This window comes from Anneissia japonica, unplaced genomic scaffold (assembly GCF_011630105.1).
Source record: "Anneissia japonica isolate Jap-2015-1 unplaced genomic scaffold, ASM1163010v1 scaffold1949_len687591_cov173, whole genome shotgun sequence".
In the NCBI taxonomy this organism is placed as follows: Eukaryota; Metazoa; Echinodermata; class Crinoidea; order Comatulida; family Comatulidae; genus Anneissia; species Anneissia japonica.
This window is the reverse complement of record NW_022754854.1, coordinates 488,780-512,706: the sequence shown is the minus strand read 5'-3', so window position 1 is coordinate 512,706 and position 23,927 is coordinate 488,780. Positions and strand designations below refer to the sequence as shown.

General features: G+C 34.3%; 1 protein-coding gene across 3 annotated transcripts in view; it reads left to right on the top strand.

Moving 5' to 3' along the window:
• Positions 1 to 278: 278 nt before the first annotated feature.
• Positions 279 to 23,927, top strand: part of LOC117123272 (catenin alpha-3-like) — a gene marked incomplete at its 5' end in the record, with an annotated part of 38,349 nt that continues 14,700 nt past the window's right edge. The window contains 24 exon segments of one of the 3 annotated variants that reach the window (XM_033269128.1): positions 279 to 425; positions 1,241 to 1,399; positions 2,123 to 2,245; positions 2,697 to 2,876; positions 4,106 to 4,237; positions 4,663 to 4,812; positions 5,337 to 5,567; positions 5,866 to 5,995; positions 6,474 to 6,683; positions 8,371 to 8,568; positions 9,269 to 9,472; positions 9,958 to 10,173; positions 10,894 to 11,062; positions 11,557 to 11,800; positions 12,483 to 12,687; positions 13,353 to 13,581; positions 14,068 to 14,239; positions 14,920 to 15,019; positions 15,300 to 15,500; positions 16,501 to 16,620; positions 17,125 to 17,313; positions 17,978 to 18,158; positions 19,308 to 19,337; positions 23,413 to 23,539. In XM_033269128.1, the coding sequence (XP_033125019.1) occupies positions 279 to 425; positions 1,241 to 1,399; positions 2,123 to 2,245; positions 2,697 to 2,876; positions 4,106 to 4,237; positions 4,663 to 4,812; positions 5,337 to 5,567; positions 5,866 to 5,995; positions 6,474 to 6,683; positions 8,371 to 8,568; positions 9,269 to 9,472; positions 9,958 to 10,173; positions 10,894 to 11,062; positions 11,557 to 11,800; positions 12,483 to 12,687; positions 13,353 to 13,581; positions 14,068 to 14,239; positions 14,920 to 15,019; positions 15,300 to 15,500; positions 16,501 to 16,620; positions 17,125 to 17,313; positions 17,978 to 18,158; positions 19,308 to 19,337; positions 23,413 to 23,539 (4,047 nt within the window). 3 annotated transcript variants of the gene reach the window in all.

The window sequence follows — 23,927 nt, the reverse complement described above, 5'->3', positions numbered from 1 at the left end:
AAAAATGTGAAAACATTCAGCTTTAATAAATCTGCAGGAGATAAGCTGTTTTCTGGGAGATTCTTGCTTGGTTGCGGGAGTGCAAGAGGCCGTCCAGTTCCAGGGGACCCCCACGACCTGCGGGAAACTTTGGATCCCTGGTTTTGATTAGATTGCTGATGAAAGTTTGTGAAGTGAACTATTTAAGTTAGTCTATAAAAGTGCTACTAGTGTTTTTATTTTAAATTTTAATGATACTGTCAGGTATATTTCAATTGTCACATGACTGATTTTTATAGGTGTCACAGCTGATAATTCTGAATGAAAGTGCAAAAGAGACGCCAGAAAGCTTGCCAAATCTCAACCCACATGCACAGTCTGTTCTAAAAGCCACAGAAGAGTTGGTTCAGGTGGGTCAACGGCTTGCTAAAGACTCCAAAGATGAGGTAGGTTTGCCATTTGGCATATACCTATCAAGGTATTGTTTGTATATTTTTTGTGTCACCGTTAGGAGCTGGAAAAACCTAGTTCAGCAATAGAAATGGTGATATATCACAGTAGCACCATAAAAGATACTGAACAAGAAAATAAGAAAACTTCATTGTCACAATTCAGTATAAAATATAATAATGTTGATGTTTTTGTTTGCCATAAAGTTCCTTTATACAATAACATAAACTTGATTATTAGATTCATGGTTTGGCAAACGAGCACAAAGTGCAACCTTCTACTACTCAATGATTGTAGTACAGTATTATGCATAGACCATTCATTTAATCTGAACACATCCTACCAGATACCCATTCATACTACTGGATGGAGTGTGATCAAACAGATAAAATACCTTGCTCAACAAGCAAAATGCCTGAGAGAATAAATTTCGACCCCAATATCTGAAATCATACTTTTGCTATTCTATAGTCTTTATGGGCATCAAAATCTTATTTCACCGCATTAAACATTGCATTCCTTGCCGAGAATATACAGTAATTAATTTATACACACTAGGATAACATCAAACAATATGTATTATTAGATTGCTTTACGGTCCCTTTACAAGAAATTTCCTTATAGATTTGCAATCACCAAATAATACACAATGGTCCCTACAATAACATCAACATAGGACCACCTGGAAATATAGGACAATTTACATGATTATGACAAGGACTGTCTCTGACCACTGAATAATATTAAGAATGCTTTACCTTTAAAGAATGAAGTAACATTAACAGTTTTCTTGTTAATCTTTGTTATTAAGGAGTTACGGATATCCATGCCAAAAGCATGTGAGGCGATGGAGTCTGCAGGGCAAAGTATGATGGTCGCATCACAGTGTCTTCAGATACGCCCGCATGATAGTCAAGCCAGGGAGAGTTTAGTGAAAGCTGCAAGAGATGTATTGGAATGTACAATGAAGGTATGGGATGCAGTTTATTTATTTATTTATTTATTTTATTTATTCAGGTATAAAAGAAGGTATAAAAACGGCAGCCAAAGGCTGAAATGAATGCATTTACAAAAATGGAATATATTAAAAAATGCAAGAATATTATTATATTATACACAAATTGTGTTCGAAGAACTGAAACACTATCTTTTGTTAAACCTCAAAAGTAAAACACATCAAAAACAAAATTATAACACACTCTATAATTTAGAAAGTTTCTAAAAAGAAACAATATTTAGATTTAAATAATTTAGAAAAAAAATTAAAATTGAGTGTGGAAAAAAATTCTTAAATATGAATAATGATACTAAATATTAAAAACTTTAATTATCATTATTCAACTGGTGTCACAGAAAATTTCATTAAACACATAAATTTGGCACTCAATCCCCTCGAGCCTACAGTAAATCAATTAGTAAATTATTCCTATACTCATGGAATTCAGCTTGGTTTTTGTCAAATTCTCAAAAAATGTCTGTACTTGTACAATGTAACTGCAATTATAGAGGGACGGGTGAATGCACTGTTGAGGGGTAGGGGTGGAGGGCAACAAAGAAAAACTTAATGAAAATATTTGTACACTTTTTAAATAATGGTAGAAGAGTGTTTCATTTTGTAAAGGAATCTCTACATATTCAGACATTATCTCCATTAATTCTTGTATAATTTTGGAATAACATTTTTGGCTAATAGGTTATGTTGATATCCGATGATGCAGAAGTGCGGAAGATAGTCCGTGCAGCTCATTGGGCAATTGATCGTCTGAACCTGCTCAAATCAGTGGAGACTATGAAAGCGCTAGTGGAGAGCTTCAAGGTACAGTAAACTTACATTCTGATTACTATAAATCCTCGAATAAGCGCTGCGGCGCTTATAAAGTTTTGTAGGGGCTTCAGTGTGGCACTTATTCCAGAGCGGTGCTTATTGAGAGCGGCACTTATTAAAAAGAATATTGGAGTGGTGTTTTCCATGCCCATTCCCATGTTACCTATCTCGCTTATTGTCGTAGTTTTAGTGGCCTGTCATAGGCTCTACATCATCATGGATGCTATATGATATGATCTTTGGTTACAGTACCTTACACTGAAGTTAAACTGCTAAAGGGGCAAAGTCATAATGGCCTTTAACTTTATAAAAAATTGCCAAAAAAAACAATTTTAAATTTGATTCTATTACTAGTGACATATCAAAAATCCCCCCTTGAAAAAAAAAATTATCTTTCTATTAATCATCTTCCTTTTAATAATTATTATACATCTTTTTGCAGGGTTTCACGGAAGCTGTAATGCTTCTCTCAAGTCTGTGTGACAAACGCCAACAAGATCTTACCCAGCAACAGCCTAAGCAGCGATTGTTAGTTGCTATGGCAACACTAAAGAAAGCCACACCCATGCTTAGCAGTACTATGCAAACATTTGTGAAATACTCCAAGAGTACACAAGCTAAGGTTAGAGACTTTTGCAATTAGTATGTTATTGGTCTATTTCTTTCATGCTTACCTGGATAAACTATTGCTAAATTTACCTAGAAAACATTTCTTCTGTAAATGATAGAATGTCTGTGTGATTCTAGTATAGTTGTAATTTTGCCCTATCTGACTTGGAAATGTACTGAATACTTAGTACGTGTGAAAACAATTGCGAAAAAAATCACAAGTTGTTTCCGGGTGGGACTCAAACCCACGATCTCCAGATCACTAGCCTGGCATCATGCCTTTAGACCACCGAGCTTGCGCCTGATGGCCAGGGTTGAATTCGAGTCCAAGTAAGCAGTGGGTACTGCAATGTTGATAGTAATTGTTATTGTCGTGATGGAGTAGACAATAACTGGATTTGCGTCAGGAGAATCATGTATAGGTGTAATTCTAGTTCCCGTGTATTCAGCATTTATAAGCTGGGGGCCAGTTCCAATCTGTTGAGACCAGTGGCGGGCCAATGTTAATTGTGTACTTCCACTTCTTTCTTTGTCAGCCCCACCCATTTTCTTTTATTTTCCAGTGAAGAACTTTCACAGATGGGGGAAAATACCACTCAGCCCCACCATTGGTGAGGCTGAGGTAAGAAAATTTATGATTATGACACCTCTAGATTGTTGGAAATGGCACTCCTAGCCACTAGATACAGTGAGCTACACTCAGAAAAAGCCACACTCTTGTAAACAATGCTAGAGTAGGGGTACCTAGGAGGTGTTTCTATAAACAGAAAAACTTTTTCTAAAAATCTGTGGGAAAATGATTTATTTTCAGCAATGTTGGCAGGCCGGATATTTTATTTTGTGAACCTCAAAGCATTTAATTTCAAGTCAGTCATACATATCCAGCATGATATCCCTCCAATTTGAATCAGAATTTTTTCTTTAATGGTGGCAGAAATGTAATGTACTAAAACTTACATTATAAATTCTGAAAACAGAAAAAAAAACCCGATGGCAATAGAAAACCTGTTTAATATACTGTACTGGTAGTTCATAATATTATTAGGAATCCTGTCTTTGTTTTTATAAACACCTTTAGTATTATATTACTATAACCATGGAGGTATAAAATAATAATAAATGCATAAAACCTTCTTTGGTGCAGATTCACCATCATAATTTATTTTATACCTCCATGCTATAACATATTTTATTGAGACAATTAAATGAAATACAACTTTTTTTTTTCATATCTATTTATAGGCTAGTTGTGATTATGTAATTAAACACATCATGGTTGCAGTAACAGAAATCATAAATGTAGTAGAAAAGGTCGGAAGCCAAAAGCCTGTAAAGAACGAAGAACCAGGACATTTTGCCATCAAAATCGACATGGTTAGTTCATGAATTTGAAAAAATGTATAATTTGTTATAAATATGCCTTTCAAAAGTTGACAATATTTTTTTGGTATCTTTGTTATTATTTTGACTATTATTTATTATTGTAGTATGATTATTATTATTATTATTATTATTATTATTATTATTATTATTATTATTATTATTTATCATTGTAGTATGATTATTATTAATTTTTTTAATGATGATTACCAATCCATTACTAACAAAGTTATTTATTAAACTAGAGCTTACGTATTCTAATCCCATGGTTTAAATCCTGCTAATATCCTCAAACCTAATTCAGATTTAAAATACTTAACAAAGTACCACATATATATACATTTACAAATTAAATTAGTTACATTAAATGTACAATTTAATAATACATTTCTCATTTAATCCTTGTTTACTGTATGTAGGCCATGAAGGAATTGTCGCCAGAGCGACGATATTCACTGAGTGTTGACTTTGATTGCTTGTTGGAGTCCATAGTTAGACATAGCATGGCAGTTGCTTCATCCATCCCAAGAGATCACCTCCGAGAAGGTATCATAAACTCTTGCAAGGAGGTAAGAAGCTTGAATATCCATTGATATCAAAGTGTCAATCTTAGGGTCTTTGGTACAAACCCTGCTGGTACTAAAGAAAGAGTTCCACCCTATACTTTCATAGTAGATGCATTTGTCGCCTTGACTCCCAAACCCTCACTGTTCAAGTCATTTGTGTCCTTGGGCAAGGCATTTTATGTTCGTCTCTCTCTACCCAGGATAAATGGGAACCTGGTAGGTTGTTGTGTGGCTTTGAATGTACCATTTGCTGATTTGCTGTTGTATGTTATCCAGTGACCAGGGATAATAACATTCAGTGCCTTTGATTATTGATTTGGAATTTGCGCTTTCTTAATCTTTAACATTATGTAACTTAACATGTTTTCAGACTATCTTTAGTGAGTACCTAACTGGTTAATCTTACATTGCTAACTTGAACGCATCTCACAAGTTAAGTATGCTAGTAGATTATATCATACACTTTCGATTCCTGTATATATTACGGTGTCTTCCTTGTTTTTTGTTTTTTTTTGTTTTTTTTGTAGATTCTAAGGCAGAGGACTATAATCCAAGAAGAGTGTATTAATGTACAAGACAATCCAGGGTTCAAGCAGCTGAAGGCCGACTATGATGAAAATTGTGAAGCGTTTGCTAGAGATTTCCTGATCCTGGAGAAGCTTGTGAAGAACGCCCTCATTGGTCAAGTTGTTGATGCATTTGTTGAAACTATAGAACCTCTTGAAAGACTTATTAAAGCAGCAACAGTTCCTTTAAAGGTTTGGATTCAATGTATATTAGATATATACAGTAATACAGCTTTTATTCTACCTATGTTGTATTTAGGGAACGAACAACATTATGTAACAAAAAAGCAACCAAGGGTTTAGCTGTAAACCCAGGTTGGGACCCTGATGGATGGAATTCGTCTTGGTGGGAGTGATCCAAAAACTCATCGGTAGGCAGGGGACCTCGTTTCTTTGTTCAGAATACACTATCCCCGATGATATAATAATAATACAAATAATAATATATAACAACAATGATAGTAATAACCAAATTGTGATTGTGTTCCAGGAAAAGGGACGCCTAAATGAAAAGGTATGTCTTGAGATCCTGCAGCCTTTAGAGACCGCATTCCTTTCCCACCTTGATAGGGTGTGCCAGGTGGGTACATTCATGGCTGCCAGCTGCTCTGATCATAAAAGTAAGTCCCTCCATTATTACTGTTTCGATGTTTTACAATGTTTTTTTTACTTTCAATGTTGTCTAGTACACATTCTTTCCTTCCACGGATGCCTTGAGGTCAAGTCTTCTATAGTGTATACTGTTGGATTGTATTAGGATTTGCAATTGTAGACCAACAGATGTGCACATTATTAGATGTCTATTGTTTTTCTTAATCTCTGTCCAGATTATAAAATCTTGTTTGACAAAATACTGTTGTATGCCAATATATAGCCATGATATGCCTATATATGGTCATGATGTGATGCCATCATGACCATATTTAGGAATGTCACATGTTTTTGTCAAATAATTTAGTAGTCTGGACAGAGCTTTATGATATTTATTAAATTTGTTACAATGATGAAATGTTTGTCTGCCAACAAAAAAAAATTTCATTTTAATTGGACTTGCTGGGTTATGATATTTGATTATGTTAAAAATTTACCCGTCAACAGGAGTGGAGGTCATTCAGGCCGCTGTTAACACCATGGAGCAGATCGACCCAGAAGTACTCCCAGCATGCCTTGCTGTAAGGCATGACATTCTGGATAAGCGAGCCATTCAGCACATCAAGCTGATACACAGGGAATGGAAGAATGAGGTGACACAGCTTGTAGACACTATAGATGAACTCATCGATCAGAACAGATTCCTGGATGTTACTGGTAAGTAGAGGTAACCTGAAAAATTTCTTGGAAGACAGCTCCAAAATCCACTAGTTTTAATCAAACCATACTGCTTTTAATAATAATAATAATAATAGTGTAGTTTTATATAGCGCATATCCATCTAATGTAAGGTGCTCAGGGCACTTGATGTGTGAACTAGGAACTCGATCAATGGCTTTCTTCGCCCCTAAGGGTCCCTTCGTGTCTGTGCTACCCGGTAACCAGGTACCAGCAACTCTCGTCGTCCACCACAAGGGCTGTCTGTTCCAGTACACCGGGGTATCCCCCTACTCGTCTCGAAGGACGTACTGGATTCTTTATAGTGCACAGGAGCCATTGTATACACTGGGCCTACGGTTTATAGTCCTTATCCGAGAAGACTTGTTCTACCACCAGAACCATAGGTGAGCATGCCGTTCGAACCAGCGCCGATATTATGGCTATAGCTTGCAGCGCCCCTGCTAACCGCTCGGCCATTCGACTCACCGCTGTACTAGAATATATGTGACTGGCTCTGGCAAAACCCTCCGTTTGTAGCAAAAATTCAAAATTGAGTTTTTGGTGTTTTTCGATTCTGCAAGTACTGTAGTCTTCTTTAAAACAGTGTTTGTTTATTTGATGGAAATTGGTTGAGTATTACTATTAGCAAAGTTTTGAATATTTATTTTATTGGATATCAGCCATGTAGGTTTTGGGAAAACAGCTTTCGAAGATTCCAAAATCAATAGTTTATTATTAAGATTTATAGTTTGAAAATAATTTTAATATACTTTTCAGTTAGATTTAGTGATTGAGGTTTTACAAAAATGTTCTTAAATATATCTTCTTTTATAAAATGCAAAAACGTGAAAATTCTGGATCTCGAACGTTTTGGGTGCTTGTGGAAAATTAGAAAATGCGACAAACCAAGAGTTTTGCCAGAGCCGAACACATATAAATATACTTGGCCCTGTTGATAATGAAATGCAACAGGGCCCCATGTCCTTGAAAGTTAAGTTAGTCTCTCGGAAATCAGCATGGTCTCATGCACTCTTACAAGTAACTAATCCGTCTTTCATAAATGTAAATTGTTTACATCTTGGTATCGTAGCCCTGATGCTACCATTAATGTTGAGAAGCAGTTTACAATCTTTTATTTATAAACCATGAAATACTTGCACCAAAGGCTGAAACGTAACATAGACCTAGATCGTAGCCTAGCCTAGATATGAAATCAATGTTTGGTACCTTTGTAAAGCTAAGATGTTTTTAGTTCTTGTAGTATTTATTACGTGTCAATCTGGTCACATACACACTGTGAACGAGCTTCGGAAAAGTGATAAAATTCGCTAAAAATTCTGGCGGTGGCTGATATTATTTCTTCAAACTTCTGGCGGTCAGAGTGTTAAAAGATTGACTTATATAAAGCAATTAGTATAGCTGTATACATCGTATGCTAGGAGAAAATTATTATACTTCGATTAAATTTAATGCATTAAAAATTTGTTCAATGATTAAATCTAATCTTTGTTTAATAATTTTTCCGCTAGTGTACTATGCACAGCTCTACTAATTGCTTATTACATTTATTAAGAGACTTTTTCAACCACGGGACCACCACATTAAAAATGATTTATAATCATCAAGGATTGTTTAATGTTTTATAAAAGATTTAAATACTTTTATTCTTTCATTGGATGTTTAGAAGCATATATTAAAAGAGACATAACTCAATGTCGTGAAGCCTCATCCATAACTGACAAGGACCTTCTGGCCGATGCTGCCAACTGCATGCTGGGAAGGGCAAAGCGTGTTATTCAAGTAGCCATGAGGGAAGTTGATCGCAGCCAGGATCCAGTTTATCGAAATGGACTCCTGGTTTTTGTGAACCAGTTGCAGAAAGGTATATATTCTGATGCTATTATATTAGGTCCCTTTTTGTTCGCGTTTATTTCTGCTCTCATTGTGTTCTTTTGGAGGGACTCCAATGTTATAGAGCTGTTGTTTCTGAGTATAGCAAGGAAAGAAGAGTTGAGAGAATGTCTTGCAGTGTACAAACCAATTACCCCCATTGCATTGAATATGTATTTTCATATGAAGGTCATATAAAGGTCAGAGGACACAAAACAAATTCATAGTATAGAAATATGACAACAGACCTTTCTGGTAAGCCCCGCCCCTTGGATATTGTTGCTAAGGTCCCGCAAAACAGCAGCGTAAAAACATACGCAAACAAATGCGTTTGTGAGACAACACGTGTGTTTGTTTAACACACGTATATTCCTAGCCCTTTTCTGATTGACACTCCGGATAGGTCTATAATATGATTCAAATCATAATGATTCTTGATTTTGAATTGTCATTCTGCTTTGACAGAGCAACAGTTTGCTTTTTTTTCATAAAGTTTAACATTATTTCGATGTGAGTTTACGAAATAGCATTTGCAGTACCAACTGCTCTTTGGGGATCATATTCAACACTAGTCACTAAGGGCAAGCTCGGTAGTCTAGTAGGAATGTACTGAGTATTCGGTATGATAACATGTTAGGGAGGGCAAAAATCTCTTCTCTGATTAACATTATCTTTATTATTTTTTCATCTAGTAATTCCACTTGTGAAGGCTGCAGCAAACCACGCACTAGAACACATGAACCATCAGTCAGCACATGAACAGTTAGCAGAGAAGGCAAAAGAACTTCTGGAATGCGTTGAGGATGTTCATGAAGGCCTAGACCCTAGGTCACACCCAAACATACTCAGTCCCCTGAGAAACAATGTCAGGGATCCTAAGAACTCCAAAGCATTGCGTAAGTATTGTATTGATTATTTTTATTTTCTTTTTCAATTATCTTTTGAGTATCCTAAAAGCTGGGTATTCGCTACACCTATGTTCGGCAGCAGACGCGAATCCATGGAGACTGTAGTGAGGTATATGCAACAAATCGTTTTCAGCGACGATCTTCTCAGCTCCTATTGACGATCAACAGACAAAATTGTGTTATGTAGCACTCAAACATAACGAAGATGGATTTGTTGGACCACTGTCAGCCGACGAAGTGTGTGCTCGTTTTAACTTTACAAGTCACGAATTCTGCATCTCTTAGACTTTTTCATCAATGCTGGATGCTTCCTCTCATGTTCTCACCTCCTCTTTTTTTTTAATTTATCATACTCTCAAAACATCGTTCTTCAGTTGTTCTGCAAAAACAATAGATAGTTACAGAAAAAGTTTTTATTATCTGTATCTGATCATATCGAGCAATGTTTGTTTACTGGTTTATTTATTACTCAGATTCTCCAGTTGCACCAGTGTTGAGGAAACCAATTCAGCACAATGAAAGTTACCTCAGCAACCCTCTTCCAGCCTGTTCTGGAATCGTGGACATCCAGCAGCTTTCAATGGTGGATCTGGTTCCTTCTGGTGAAGCAAGTGGCACCTCTAGAATAGTGCATGATATGAGCTCAATGAATCTGAGTGCTAAAACAAGGGCTGAAGCTTCATATACCTGTGAGTCCTTCAAGAACCTTTCCCTAATGTTAAGTGTAATATTATATTTGGGCTTTCTATCATCCTTGCCATTTTGTGATTGGTTGTAGTAAGCATATTTTTTCTGTTTATTACTGCAACTTATTCATCATTTTATTATTAATTTATTTATCCATTCATCATCCATCTATCCATCTAAGCATTATTCATTCAACTTATAAATCAGCAAATAAAAATAAATAAAACATTTGTTTATATTCATTTGGCACAATTTGTATATCTTTATCCATGTGTTTTGTTTTTTAATTATTCATTCATATATTCGTTTATTCCATCAGTTCACTCATTTATAAAACAAAGAATATAGTAAATTATTATTTAATTCTTTAGATGAAGCCAGATTTTTTAGTAATTTTTTTTCCTGCCTGTTTATATTCTTTATGTGTAATGTGTGTATAAATAATGAAATATAAAGAAAACCCTTAACAATCTCCAGTGCTTAACATAATTAGCAGCAACCGAAAGGTTCACTGATTAATCTCAGATAATATAGTATAATACATACTCCAACTATCGAAATGCACGCCATCCTGATGATGACATAATTAATGTCGAAATATTGAATCCTGACACGATGGCGTGCATTTCGATATTTGGAGTATGTATTATACTATCTTTATAATTAGCAGCATTTCATATTTTAATTGATATCAATTTGTACGTTTGGCTTGCATTCGACAGTGATGCCCAAGAACCTTCGCTATCCCATGATTGAACTGATGACGGCCGTATACAGGATGGACGGCATGCAGGTTGAAGCCTGTAACGTCATCGTGATGAAGCACTCAAAATCTGTAGCGGACTTGGCCAAAAGGCTTGCAGAATCTCTGCGTGATACTGGAAAACAGAGGTAATAGATAAAGAAATTATCTGGAAGAATTTTTCAGTCGGTATTTTGTAAATACAGTACTTACCTTAATGAACCAATATATGCCAGTTTTATTCTTGGAAATTACCTCAAAAATAATTAAATCGCCTAGCCCATTTAGCAAGTGTAACACATAGATGTTATGTAACAGGCCTCTTTTCATTAAACTTGCTCAAGATCATGTTGAAAGCTGATAGATAAATTTGATTTTGGGATTTCTACTTCATTAGCCCTTATGTAGCCTAGGCCAGAGCTTAGGGCATGTGTAAAGTTAACAATAACAAAGGTTCTAAAACAGTATATTTTTTTAGTTAATTATATGTCTTGAATAAATATGAAATAATAAACATGTCCCTTATTATTCTTGTATCTGTTTTAAAAATTTCTTTTTCCCACAAATTTCTAGTGAATCACTGGAAGGAACCTCGTATAGAAATTTAATGTTTTTGAACACATCAAAATGATTGTTTCTTCAGGAATTTGAAAGCACAAGCCGATGGTTTACTAGAGTTTACCCCTCAGGTGATGGGGACAGCCAAGGCCTCTGTGTTAAAGCAGGATGTGTTTAAAGCTGAGGCTCAGATTATGGTTGAAGATTGGACTGAAAAGGTTAATGACCTTGTGAAGAGCATCATTGAGGCTTCAATCGTATGGTTCAATGTTGTTACTATGGTGATGGAATACGCTAAGGTTGGAGATAACAAGAAATTGAATTATCAGGTTAGTGAATACATCTTCATGTATTTATTTTGTGTTCACTCGCCTTCACTAGACAAGGTATTGTTTGTCTACTTGTGTTGGTTGCTATAGTAACCTCTACAGGGGCTGACCCAGAGAAATGTCAGGGTAGGGGTCATGTGATGTGGGGTAATAGTGTGTAAGATTTTTGTTGAGACTAATAGGCACTGGTACTACAGTACTAAGATCAAAAATTAGCTAGTTTTCACGTAGGCCTACGGTACCGTTAATACTCCCCTCGCTTTCTTTTTATTTTCTTCTCTCTCGTTTTCTCTCTTTTTTCTGGGCCCCCTGCACCTCCACCTGCACTGTAAATAGAGTTATATTTTGAAGCATATTTGAAAATACTTGAAAAAAAGTAAACTGATACAACATTTATAATACTTGAAATTGAAAACCTTAACAACCTTAAAAGTTAAAAATGAATTTCTTATCAGTAGTAAAAAGTATTATATGGTGTGATGAAAGAACAAGATCTCATTACAAAATGTTTCACTTTCCTTTTTATATCATATTTTTTTTCAAACTTTTCAAGGTGATCCAAAAAACCTATTTGTTTTATTACCTGGGTCATTATCCTAATCATAATATTAATCATTAGTAACATAAAATAAAAAAGTAATGTAAATATGAATTGTTTATTGTTTTTGTTTTTTCTTTAAAGTTGAAGCAACTTGATTCGCACATGCAACTTGTCCGTCAAACAGTGACATCAACCGTAGAGACATGTCATGCTCTCGACCGGACCCACGCTATCCGTCCATCCAGTTACAGCACACAGGCACAAGTTATCCAGACCCATGCATCAGAGTTGAGTAGACTCGTGAAAACACTCTCTGCTGCTGCGAGTGAAGTTTCAATAGCTGAAGGTGAGAGCGCTGTTGCTTTTGATCCTTATTCCGTGATGGACCGTTCAGTTAAGCCCTGCCCCTTGGATATCATTGCCAAGGACCTACAAAATAAGAGCCATCCAGTACAGTTGTAAATGTGTGTGTTTGTAAAACATGCATTTATTCCTTGAATGATTGGTCAATAAAGTTTGATTAATAGTAAAGTCCATTACTTTACATTTTTTTTGTGTGTTGATGTAAAGCATGTTGCTTTCATAACCTCTGCAAATCATGTGGTTTTCGTTGAGCAACAAAGATTCAACACACATTCACTTGTATGATATCCACTATTGCTGTGATCTCACATAAGTGAAAAGAAATACTGTATATAGATGAAATATTTTGAAAATATCTAATGTGTATATGGCCAACATATTTTAAGTTTTATAAAGAGAAACTAGGTGGGTTCATCTATAACTTACTCATATCCTACGAACATCATCTTTGATTTTTGTATTCTTTCTTGTTGATGTCAAAAAGTATTTATATTGTTTTTTTTTATAATTTGGTATTTCTCATATGTAGTTTCAAATTTGTATTCATTTTCATTTAGTTTACATAATTAATTTTGAAATCTTGTTATTTGTTTCAATTACATACAGTATATCAGTTTTATTTACATTATTTTTTGTGTTTAATTCCAGGAGATATATGCTTGGAGAGCCAGTTAGAGCTTCTCATTCTTGAGTGGTCAGTTAAGCACCTACAACTATTCCAAGCAATAGATTCTGTCAATTTACAATCAATTGTAATGGTACCATCCCTTGAAGAAGCTGTTTGCACAGGCTCTCAGGAATTGGTTGAAAAAGAAGCTGGAAACTTGAAGAAAGCCTGCGATTCGCTGGTCCAAATGGCAAAGAAGGCTATTCTTGGGTGAGTAGACTATAGCTTGCCATATTGTGCGTAATAACTTTCAATCAAATTCAGTGTCGGATTCAGGTGACGCCCAGCCTACCAAGACACTCTAAATTTGTCAAAAAATTTTTTTAATCTTGAAAAAAGGAAAATATTAATCAAATTTAGGTCTGAGAGTACCATTTCTAGCCATCTAGAGGTACCATAATTAGGTGGTGGTTAGGAAGTGGTCCAGACTCCCAATCTGTCAAAGTTCCTCCCCAGGCCCCCTCTTTTTTAAATTCCTTGATCCACCACCGAAATGTTTAAATTGTTTTTAAGTATTTCTGCTCTTTGTTAAGTAAAGTGAACCATATTTCTTTGTGGTTTTTTATTTATTCATTCAAACTATAGTAAATATAGCTATAGTAGATATAGCAATTCCTTGTACACAGACTTGCGTTGTTTAAACAAAGCATTTTTTTTTTTTTGGAAAGACAATTTAATTATGTCTAATTTTTTTAGACTAAAGGATACCATGAAGGTTGAGGAAACAACAGTGGCAATGTCAGATGTTGAGAAACTATCAGCTCTCCTGATGGAAGTGGTTTTGCAAAGGCACAGCAATGAAGATGGGGGTAGAAGTGATCCAATCCACCCCAGGGTACAGCTTATGCAAAGACAATTACAAGCTAAGGTGCATTTCACAGATTTGTATTCACTCATTTGAAGTTTCAGTCAACATCTTTTTTCTCTTCATGTTTCCACTATCACACTTTTTCTTTCTCTTCCACCACTAATCATTCTCCGTCCCTACTCATCCTTCCAGATTTCCACTCTTCATCTTCACAACTTTTCATCCTCTTTTTCTGCTCCACTCTTCATCACCTCATGCCTCCTCTCCTCTCCTATTCATCCTTATTTCTTCCTCTCTTCACTTGTTCAGTTCTGAAGTTTAGTGAACAAAAAAGTCTTGGATAGCATAGGGAAATTAAGAGCCTTAAATACCGGGATGGTGTCCGGCGTGTATAGTTTATTAACATATTTCAAAGCGCCTAGTATAAAAACAAAAAATCTCCGGAGAGACTGTAATAAGTTGCCAGGTATATTTATTAAGTCAAATGAGCAAACATTTTTTGTTATCAACCTTTGTCAATATATATATATATATATATATATATATATATCATCAGATTCAAAATTTATATATTTATTGACATGTTAAATATGTATGTTATATTGTTTAAGATTTGCATGGTAAAGTAATAATATATTTAATGGTTGCAGTACACCACATAGGATAGTTCTGAAGAAAATTGTTATTTGTTGAGAATGTCTCTTATATATGTTGTTACAATTTCAATTGTACTATTTCAGGTGGCTCAATTGGGCCTTTTGATTGATGAAAGTGTAAGTGATATGGGGCTAGTGATAGATACATTAACTGGCCTAGCGTTAGCTGCAAGACAGGCCACTGGTGAGTATATGTGTTCTTTAATTAATTGCATCTTAATTATCGATGTACTGTAATCCCAGGTTCCTGGGTTCAATTCCTGCCATGGTAACGGGAATTCCCCTCACAGTCAAAACAACTCCCTATCCCTCATAATGAGATTTAGTCTATGTAGAGCATCTAGTTTCTTCTGAAGGGATTTCTTCATTCTTCATCAGTTATATTGCAGTTGTGTGTCTTTACTACCTATACTAACATGGCTACCTTTATTGCTTCATAGTATTTTAATGAAATCTTCTTTCAGGGCCATCTCAAACTCAACTCTTGACTCAGTTTCAAACCTTGGCTGAAAACCTTTCCCAGAACGTATCGCATGCTAGACAAGTTTGCTCACGGGCACTTTTGCCAGTGACAGACAAGGCTGGGAAGGAGCTTGCGTTTCTAAGTGTGGATAGAATGTGCCGCCTTACACCTACTGTCATTTCTGAAGCTCGAGATTTAGCTGGTAAGTCAAGCACAACATTAATAATTCCTTTCTGCTTTTTTGCTGTATGAGCAACTGTGGTTGTAAGTTTATTGCCATGAGACAGTACTCTACTCTACAAGTAAAACAGGGCTGGTAGAGCTCCTAACACTTTGCCTCCATAGCAACTATCAATTGTGTAACAACTATGAACTAAATTGAGAATACCATCCCAAAACCAGCATCAATGACTAAAAAATGAAAATTGACTATTTTTGATTTATTCATTCATATGTGAGGTCTCACCACGAAATGAGACGCATTGTTGGTGAAATCATATTGAGATATTCACCAAAATAGGTCAAAGGCAACATTTTTACAAAATTTTGATTTTAATGTTTTTGAATATAAACTTGATACTTATATTTTATGATTGTGTACTTTTTAAGTGAATTTTCTTACTAAAACAGTGTTCTCTTCACATATTCTGTAATTCAAGTCCTATTATTTGTACAGGTTAGTTTATCTTTGAGGCTGATTTTCTCAAAACCTGGTTCTCATACACCTAAACTTTAAATGCTCACATCTCTGGATCTATTCATCATAGGGAAGCCATTCAAAGACCAAATTAAACCTTATAATGTGAACTACAAAAATGTAATATTAACTCATTTCTTAATTTTCTAACGATGAGACTCATTTTGTAGTGAGACCTCACATATGTTCTAAATTTTAAGCTTTAAAAATAATGTGTAATTAATTGGAATAGACTTACTATTGCCAAAGTTATGGGTATGAAGTGTTACAGCTTCTCTGTAATAAAGTATACAATACTGCCAGATTCTTATGCTAATGCTCAGTTTTTAGGATGGAAAGCCTCAAATAATGATGAAAGAATAAATTTTAGATAAATTGCAGTGCTGCGGTTTACAGTATTTTATGATTATTTTGTATTACTTTTGTGAATATGTGCATCGGAAAAAATATTTGTTGAAAAGATCAATCTGGTGTGATGATACTGTAATTGTAATTATATTTTCAGACGATGTTCCAGGTTCAATGGAAAGGCTTACAACTGTCAAACGCGAGTGGGCTGCGAATGCAACTGCAGTGCTTTATGCTGTTACTAAGCTTCCAGAAGCAGATTCAGCTTCGGTTGCAGGTACGATTCTTATCAGCACATAACCGCTAGTGTGAACATGTGCTTATTTAGACCGTTAAAAAAATGTTTTTCGCTAAAGCGTGGCCGACACAAAATCGTGAGAATTAAGGATGGCCTGGTTTTTTTTTATACCAAGGAGCCCAAAATAATTGTATAATGCATCAAAAGGAACAATTCTATTCAGGGCTTTGATGCATGTAATTATAACATGAATTATTCCTATATTTTAACAATGTTTTGAATGGTCGAGCGGTTATGGCAGGGGTGTTGCAACCTACAGCCATAATATCTGTACTAGTTCAAGCATTATGTTTGTCTATGGCTCTGGAGGTAGAACAAGTCTTCTCGGATAAGGATTATAAACCATAGTCCAAGTGAACACAATTGGCTCATGTGCACTTTAATGAACCTAGTATATCTTTTGTGAACGAGCAGTGTTTTAAAAAATTATTTTATTATTTTTATTATAATTGACACATTTTCAAATGTTTTCTGAACATGTAGAAATTGCAACAGCATTGAAAGACCTGCAGATGATACATCATCTGACTCCGCAAAGTGTTCCAATGATGATGACAACACCACCTGCTATCAAGCAAACACCTGGAGGTCCTTATCAGCACAACAGCAGCAGCAGTATGTCTGCATGGCAACCAGAGTTCCAGGCATTCTCTGAGCAAGCATCTCAACTCTGTGAGTCTGAAATAGTTTTATTTTAAAGAATTCTAAATTGTTCTCCTTTACAGATGCTTACGCAGTGAAGTTTTCATTTGGATTCTAACTAAAGCATAGAGCATTAAGCAAACTATATAAGGGCATTTGTTCGACTATTTTGAATTATAGAGGGTGCTATTGATTCTGTACATTATTCTGCAGGGTGTCAGCTGATGTTTACAATAATTTTATTTTCTTTACACAGGGGTCCATAGCATTAATTCTTCCTGTAAACATAGTACTACTGACCTAATATCTACTTCAGTGTTTCCTTTTTCCTTAGTTAATCACTTATTACTTATAAAATCCACTTTTCTCGATTATCCTGTTTCTATCCACTGTCTCCTCATCTGTTTCCTCTCTGCATCTTCAACATCACACACTAATTTCCTTGTGCTATTTATCCTTATGTAAAATCTCTCATGTGCAGTTTCATTTTCCTGTATTGTATATCCTCTATTTTATTTCCTGTTGTTAAATATCATAGTTGTTTTATGACATTTTCATTTTATAATCAATTTTCTATCTTTAAATCAAAGTCACATTTCACTTCAAAAGAAAAATATTATTTCTTGGTAGTTTTATTTTCCTAGTATTTTTTCTTAAAATATTAGTCTTAAACTTTTATCCATTATTAAAATAGATTCTCCAAGTAGCTCTAAATTTCAAATGGAAACAGTAAAGAAGCCAGCACTAAACCCCAGAGCTTCTTCACATACAAAGTTGGATCGCAACTTGAATACATCACCACTAAGGATGAGGGAGAACCGAGGAGGTTCCTTATCACCGGTGAAACTGAAAAACTTTGGTCAGGGGACAAAAGGGTGAGTAGAATGTAACAAAATCTATGGTAAAAGCTAAAATTTATCAGTCCATCAATATCTCAGTCAATGTGTCAATCAATGTCAATCAATAGTTTTTGAGGCTTGCCATCCCAAAACCAACATCAGTGACCAAAAAATGATAATTGACTTTTTAATATTCTTATTCTCAACATTTTATAAGCTTTACTTGGAATTGAAATACTATTGCCAAAGTTATGAGCAAAGGTATTATGGCTTCTCAAAAAGTCTGCTAATTAATCTCAGATAAAAAAGTATTGAAATGGCTACTTTTTATGGGTGTAAATGTAACTTTCTATAATAGTTTTTGTGATGATCTGGCGTAGGGTGTGAATATGAGGACCATTTAAAGGAAAACGTCCCAGACCAGATATTTCAAAAACGGGTCAACTGATCCGGATAAAACTTTAGGGAAAGTTTAACCCAAGTTACAGGAAGTTATTATGATGTGTAGGGGACGATCCAGCCTAGGGTGTAAATTTGAGGGTCATTTACATTGCTTACGTCCCAGAACAGATGGATAAAAACGACACTTTCGGAATAGTTTTTCATGTTGAAATGAAGAAATGATCCAATTTTGGTGACGATCCGCAGTAGGGTGTGGATATGAGGAACATTTACAGATTTTTTTTTGACAGTTGATTAAATTAGTTAAATGCAATTTGCGTTTTCTAAAGCGCTTAAACCAGTTACAGCTAGGTTAAACTCAAAATTACCGTTCTATGCATGGACAATTTTTGTTTTCAGTCATTGAATCACTATGAACTGAAAATGCTCTTTCTGATGCAAGGTCGGCCCATATAGCGCACAGTGGTTATGAGTCACGATGTACCTCGCTATTACCATTGCAGCCATAGTTCAAGTCTCACTAATAACGTCGCAGTGAACTTGGTTTTCGTTGCTATTTTTAATTTTTTATACCATTTAACGACTTTTATTTTTGTTGCAATTTCAACTTCATTTCTCATCAAAGCAATGTTGAAAAGCCCTATGTTCTGTTATTCAAACAGACATAGTAAGTCTAGTTATTATTATTATTTATTCTGTGATTCTTACCATTGTGTTTGATTGTTTCTATGTCGCTTTTGTGATGTCGGTCCTACAATGTTTGTTGATGTGTTTACTCGGTAGACCCTACAGAACCAGACATGTTCATTACAGGTAAGTTGTAGTGTCACACCTGTTTCTCAGTTGACCATCTGTAATGTAATCCAATGTACAACCACTGAATTTGTTTTGAGCCCCATTGTAGCCTTCAATGCCTGTGCAAATGAAACATCCATGCTTCACAACCGAAGACTGGCTGTCAGTGGCGGATTAAGGGGGAGAGTTTGCTCAGGCTCCCTAAATTTTTCAAAATTATAAAAATTTAGGAAAATGATATTCAAATTTAAGTCTGAGAGTGTTGTTTCCAGTCATTAGAGGTACCATAGTCATAAATTGTTCTACCTCAGCCCCAACCATAGTGGGCCTGAGGTGTCTAGACCCCCCATCTGCGAATTCCTGGATCCGCCACTGGCTGTTATTGAGCATTGTGATGTCATACACAGACTAGTTTGAATCTACTGTGCACAGGGCTAATGACCTAATTTTTTTTTAAATCTTGGTATTGTTCTCGTTGATTTCACTCAGTGCAGAACTATATTAAATAATAATCATTACACATTCCTTCATTGCCTCATATTAATAATTATATGGTGACTAATTAATAATAATAAAAATAACAATAATTTATAAAGCACCAATATCACTAAACTGAAGTAAAATTCAAAGGTGCTGAGCATGTAATTGTAATTATTATTATTATTATCCTGACCATTATAATTATTATTTTCAATTATCATAACTACCACCAATTATCATCACTATTTGTTTCTCTGAAATTATATCTTTTATCACTTATATATATATTAATTTTTTCAGTTACTCTGATATTATCCTAATCAGCGTTTATAAGCAATTTCATTCCCTTGATTTCAATTCAGTTTTTTATTGCAAATGAAAATGCATCATTTGAATAACATAAAAGGGTAAATATTAAAAATTGTACAAACATTAAAAAGTGGTTATATAAAAATATTATAGAACAATATATAAAATAACATGAAGTTCAGAATAAAAAATTACAACAATAACATTGCACAGACCAAAAAAAAAGGTTGCATAAACATAGAAGAGACGAAAAAAAGGACAATGGAATTCTGAAAAATAATTTAAAAAAAGAGTACTACAGAAGTTCATAGAGCAAAGGACATTACAATTTTTTTTAAAGCAAATAAAAAAACATTAAGAAAGTAAAGAGCGAGCCATTTAGTGTTCCCCTCTTTTCTTGAAACACTTATTGCACCATACAAACAAACACACATGCCAATGAAATACAATCACTAGAAAATAAATGTCTTCTTCAGATTGTTATGCACAATGAAATATCTGCAATCGCATGCCTGAATAGTACAATTGATGATTGAAAGCAGTTTGGAATTTCCTGTTAACACTGTTCTACTTTCCGAGTTCAAAGCAAAGTTCCAATTTCTGTGTTTACATATTATTATGAGTGTTTGCGTGTGACCAGTGTCTGTTGTGCATTCCTAGCACGTCTTGCATTTAAGCTTGTTAGAATGTTTCACATGTTAGTCTGGCATTTCGTGAATGACTTAAGCAGTTGTATGCGTTCCCAGCTGTTGCAGTGAGATGTGCTCATCTCCAAAAACAAAAAACCACAAAAGTTCACTCGTAGGTTTCAAGCTCGCAAGCACATTCTGACTTTTTATCTTAGGCACTCACCCACTTTCCCCTTGCCATTAAATTCCCCCATTTCACCGGAGATAGTTGCCCCTTCCCATACATACACTTGGTTGATATTCTCCATGATGATGCACAAAAATTTTTGTTGGTAGTGTATAAACAATGCATGGAGTCGTGATTTCTTAAGTCCTGACCAGACAATCAAATTTTATTGGACAAAAACTTGTAAAAAGCCTAACATGGTCATAATGACATCACATCATGACCATGTATAGGCACATCATGACTATATATGGACATACACAAGGTTTTTTTGCCAAAGAAAATTTGATATTAATCTGGACAGACCTTTACTTCCTCACTATATGAGATACACTTTTGCCTCATGGAGGTATAGAAATAGAATTTATTTTTATATTAATAAATCTATTTTAATGATGTATTATATATTATATCTATTATATGAGGCATGCCATCCCAAAATTATATTATTATTATTATTATTATATATTAGATAATCAATTCTCATTTTTTAGTCACTGATGATTCTTTTGGGATGACAAGCCTCATATTGTAAATGATATTTCAATTGATTTTCAAATATAATAAATATATGGTAAACATTTTCATTGTATCCATATTTTGAATATTAATGTTGAATAAATTTATGAATAAACCTTTTATTGCTATGGAAGCCATATCTAATATTAGGTTATAGCATATTTCTATCCATTCCATTAATAGTCACATTCATTTTCATTCACAATCAATCATATTCATTTTCATTCATTCTATATTCATCCATAATAATTCATATTAATTTTTATTCATATTCCTTTATATTTTTTATTTTCGAATTCATTTAAATTTTATTTTTGTTCATATTCAATTATTTTTTATATTTATATTCATTCATATTAATTGATGATTTCATACATTGCTTTTACATTGTTATTCAACTTTTGTGCTTATTGAAAATGGAATCATGCCAAGTTGTCTCTTGTGTAATTTGTGATTTCTTGATTAAACAAATAAATAAAAGTACTCCTTGTAGAGTTTGTGCAGAAAACACACAAGATTCAGTTTTACATGCATTTTGTTTTTTGTGTTATTACTTAAATAGCCAATACAAAGATAATTATCATGATTGACATACATAAAATAAAATGGTGAATCGTTAGAAAAACAATAAATGTGAGAAAAATGAAGTGACATGATACTTATTGTTTTAAATGGATTCAGAAGAAACACAAGTAACAACGTGCTAATTGTTATCAAAACAGAGGTTGTTATTTCAGCCTTTTTGCTATTTGTACTTTCACTCTCAGGTTTATTTTTACTGACTTTCCAAATTAAATGATCTGAAATTTGAGTGTAGCCATAGCTTTGTATTCAAAGTCCTTGCTGTGATTACCAAGAACATGTTTAAATCTTGCAAAACTATTTTTGTTTTTATAATGACTACAATTATTAATTATTTTTAATTTGTTTGTGGTTGATGATGATGGTGACACTTATTGGACTTGTTTAGGATGGAGTTGTTCTCAACCATGTACAGTACCCTTGCAGTACTTTGTTTCTTCCCTTTCATTTTATAATGACTATAATTATTAAATATTTTAATTGGTATGTAGTTAATGATGATGGTGATTCTTAATACACTTGTATGATGATGAAGTTTTTTCTCAACCAGCTACCTCTGCAGTGCTTCCTTCAAAATATTTCTTTGTTTCAGGAGTAAGACAAAGGCTTACATACCTGTTATTGTTTTGTTTCTTCATTTTCATTTTGTAATGCTAGGTTTACATTATGTTCATGGTGGCCACGGAAGCCCTGTATGCCCGAAATGTAGTGTGCCCGAAATGTAGTGTGCCATGAGATTTTGGCCATTTTTTCTCCGTAGTCAAGTTGTGTTAGGTCTTGCTCAGTTTTTTCGCTTTGCTTCTTTCACAGCTTGGTCTTCGTCGATTGCTTCTTGTTGTTTTATTTGTGGCATTTTTCCTATTTATGCTTCCCATCCCACTACGGACTGCCTCCAAGTTTTGTTACGGCCTATTACGTGCTGTCACGTTTTGTTGCGTCCACCCCCTTTTCCTACGACCTACTAGGTTTCTCATCCACACCGTAACTGCCGTGGCCAATTTTTTTATAGTTTAAAAATCTGCGCACAGCCTCCAAGGCAATCACAGCCTGTCACATTTGCCCATAATTTCCATTTTAAAAACCGTAATCACCAACTGTTAATAATTAATAATAATATTTATGATTTATAAAGCACTTTTATTTCAAGACAAAACAATATTTAGCTGGTGAAACACTGCTTAACAACGGAATATTGTCAGCTGATAATGGGTTTTTTTTTTTTTTTTTTTTTTTTTTTTTTTTTTTGCATACCGGCATTTGTTTTATGATTATGTGGAGTACACAAAGAAATAATGTACTATATAAATACCAAAATTATTATTAGTTTTATTAATTTATTGTCCAACAGTGAAGATGCACCAGAACCATTACTACAACATGCTTCCAGCAGCCCAGATCTTCAGAATGTGTCCCACAACCTGAGCAGTCATCATACAGCTTCAACTCCGACCTCATTCTTCAATAACCCTATTGCCGTAAGTATCTATGACTCCTTTTGTCTGGTCATAACGTGGATAAGCAACATGTGTAATTGTATATTTATTTCTGAGTCAGTGTATATTTATTTCTGAAATAAACTTGTTTTTTTTTTTTTTCAATATGTAGGACAGAAACCTCTTCATTAATTTATATCATCTGTACCACGGATAGGGAATCTTTTTAAAATTTAGTGAAAAATCCATGTTTTGGGTAGTTTAGTTTGAGCTTTTTAAGTGCACTGTTGTGTCAATGTGCCAAAGCATCTTTTCAGATTTATGCTGGGGCAAAACAAATTATTATTATTATTATTATTATTATTATTATTATTATTATTATTATTATTATTGTTATTGTTATTATTATTATTATTATTATTATTATTAT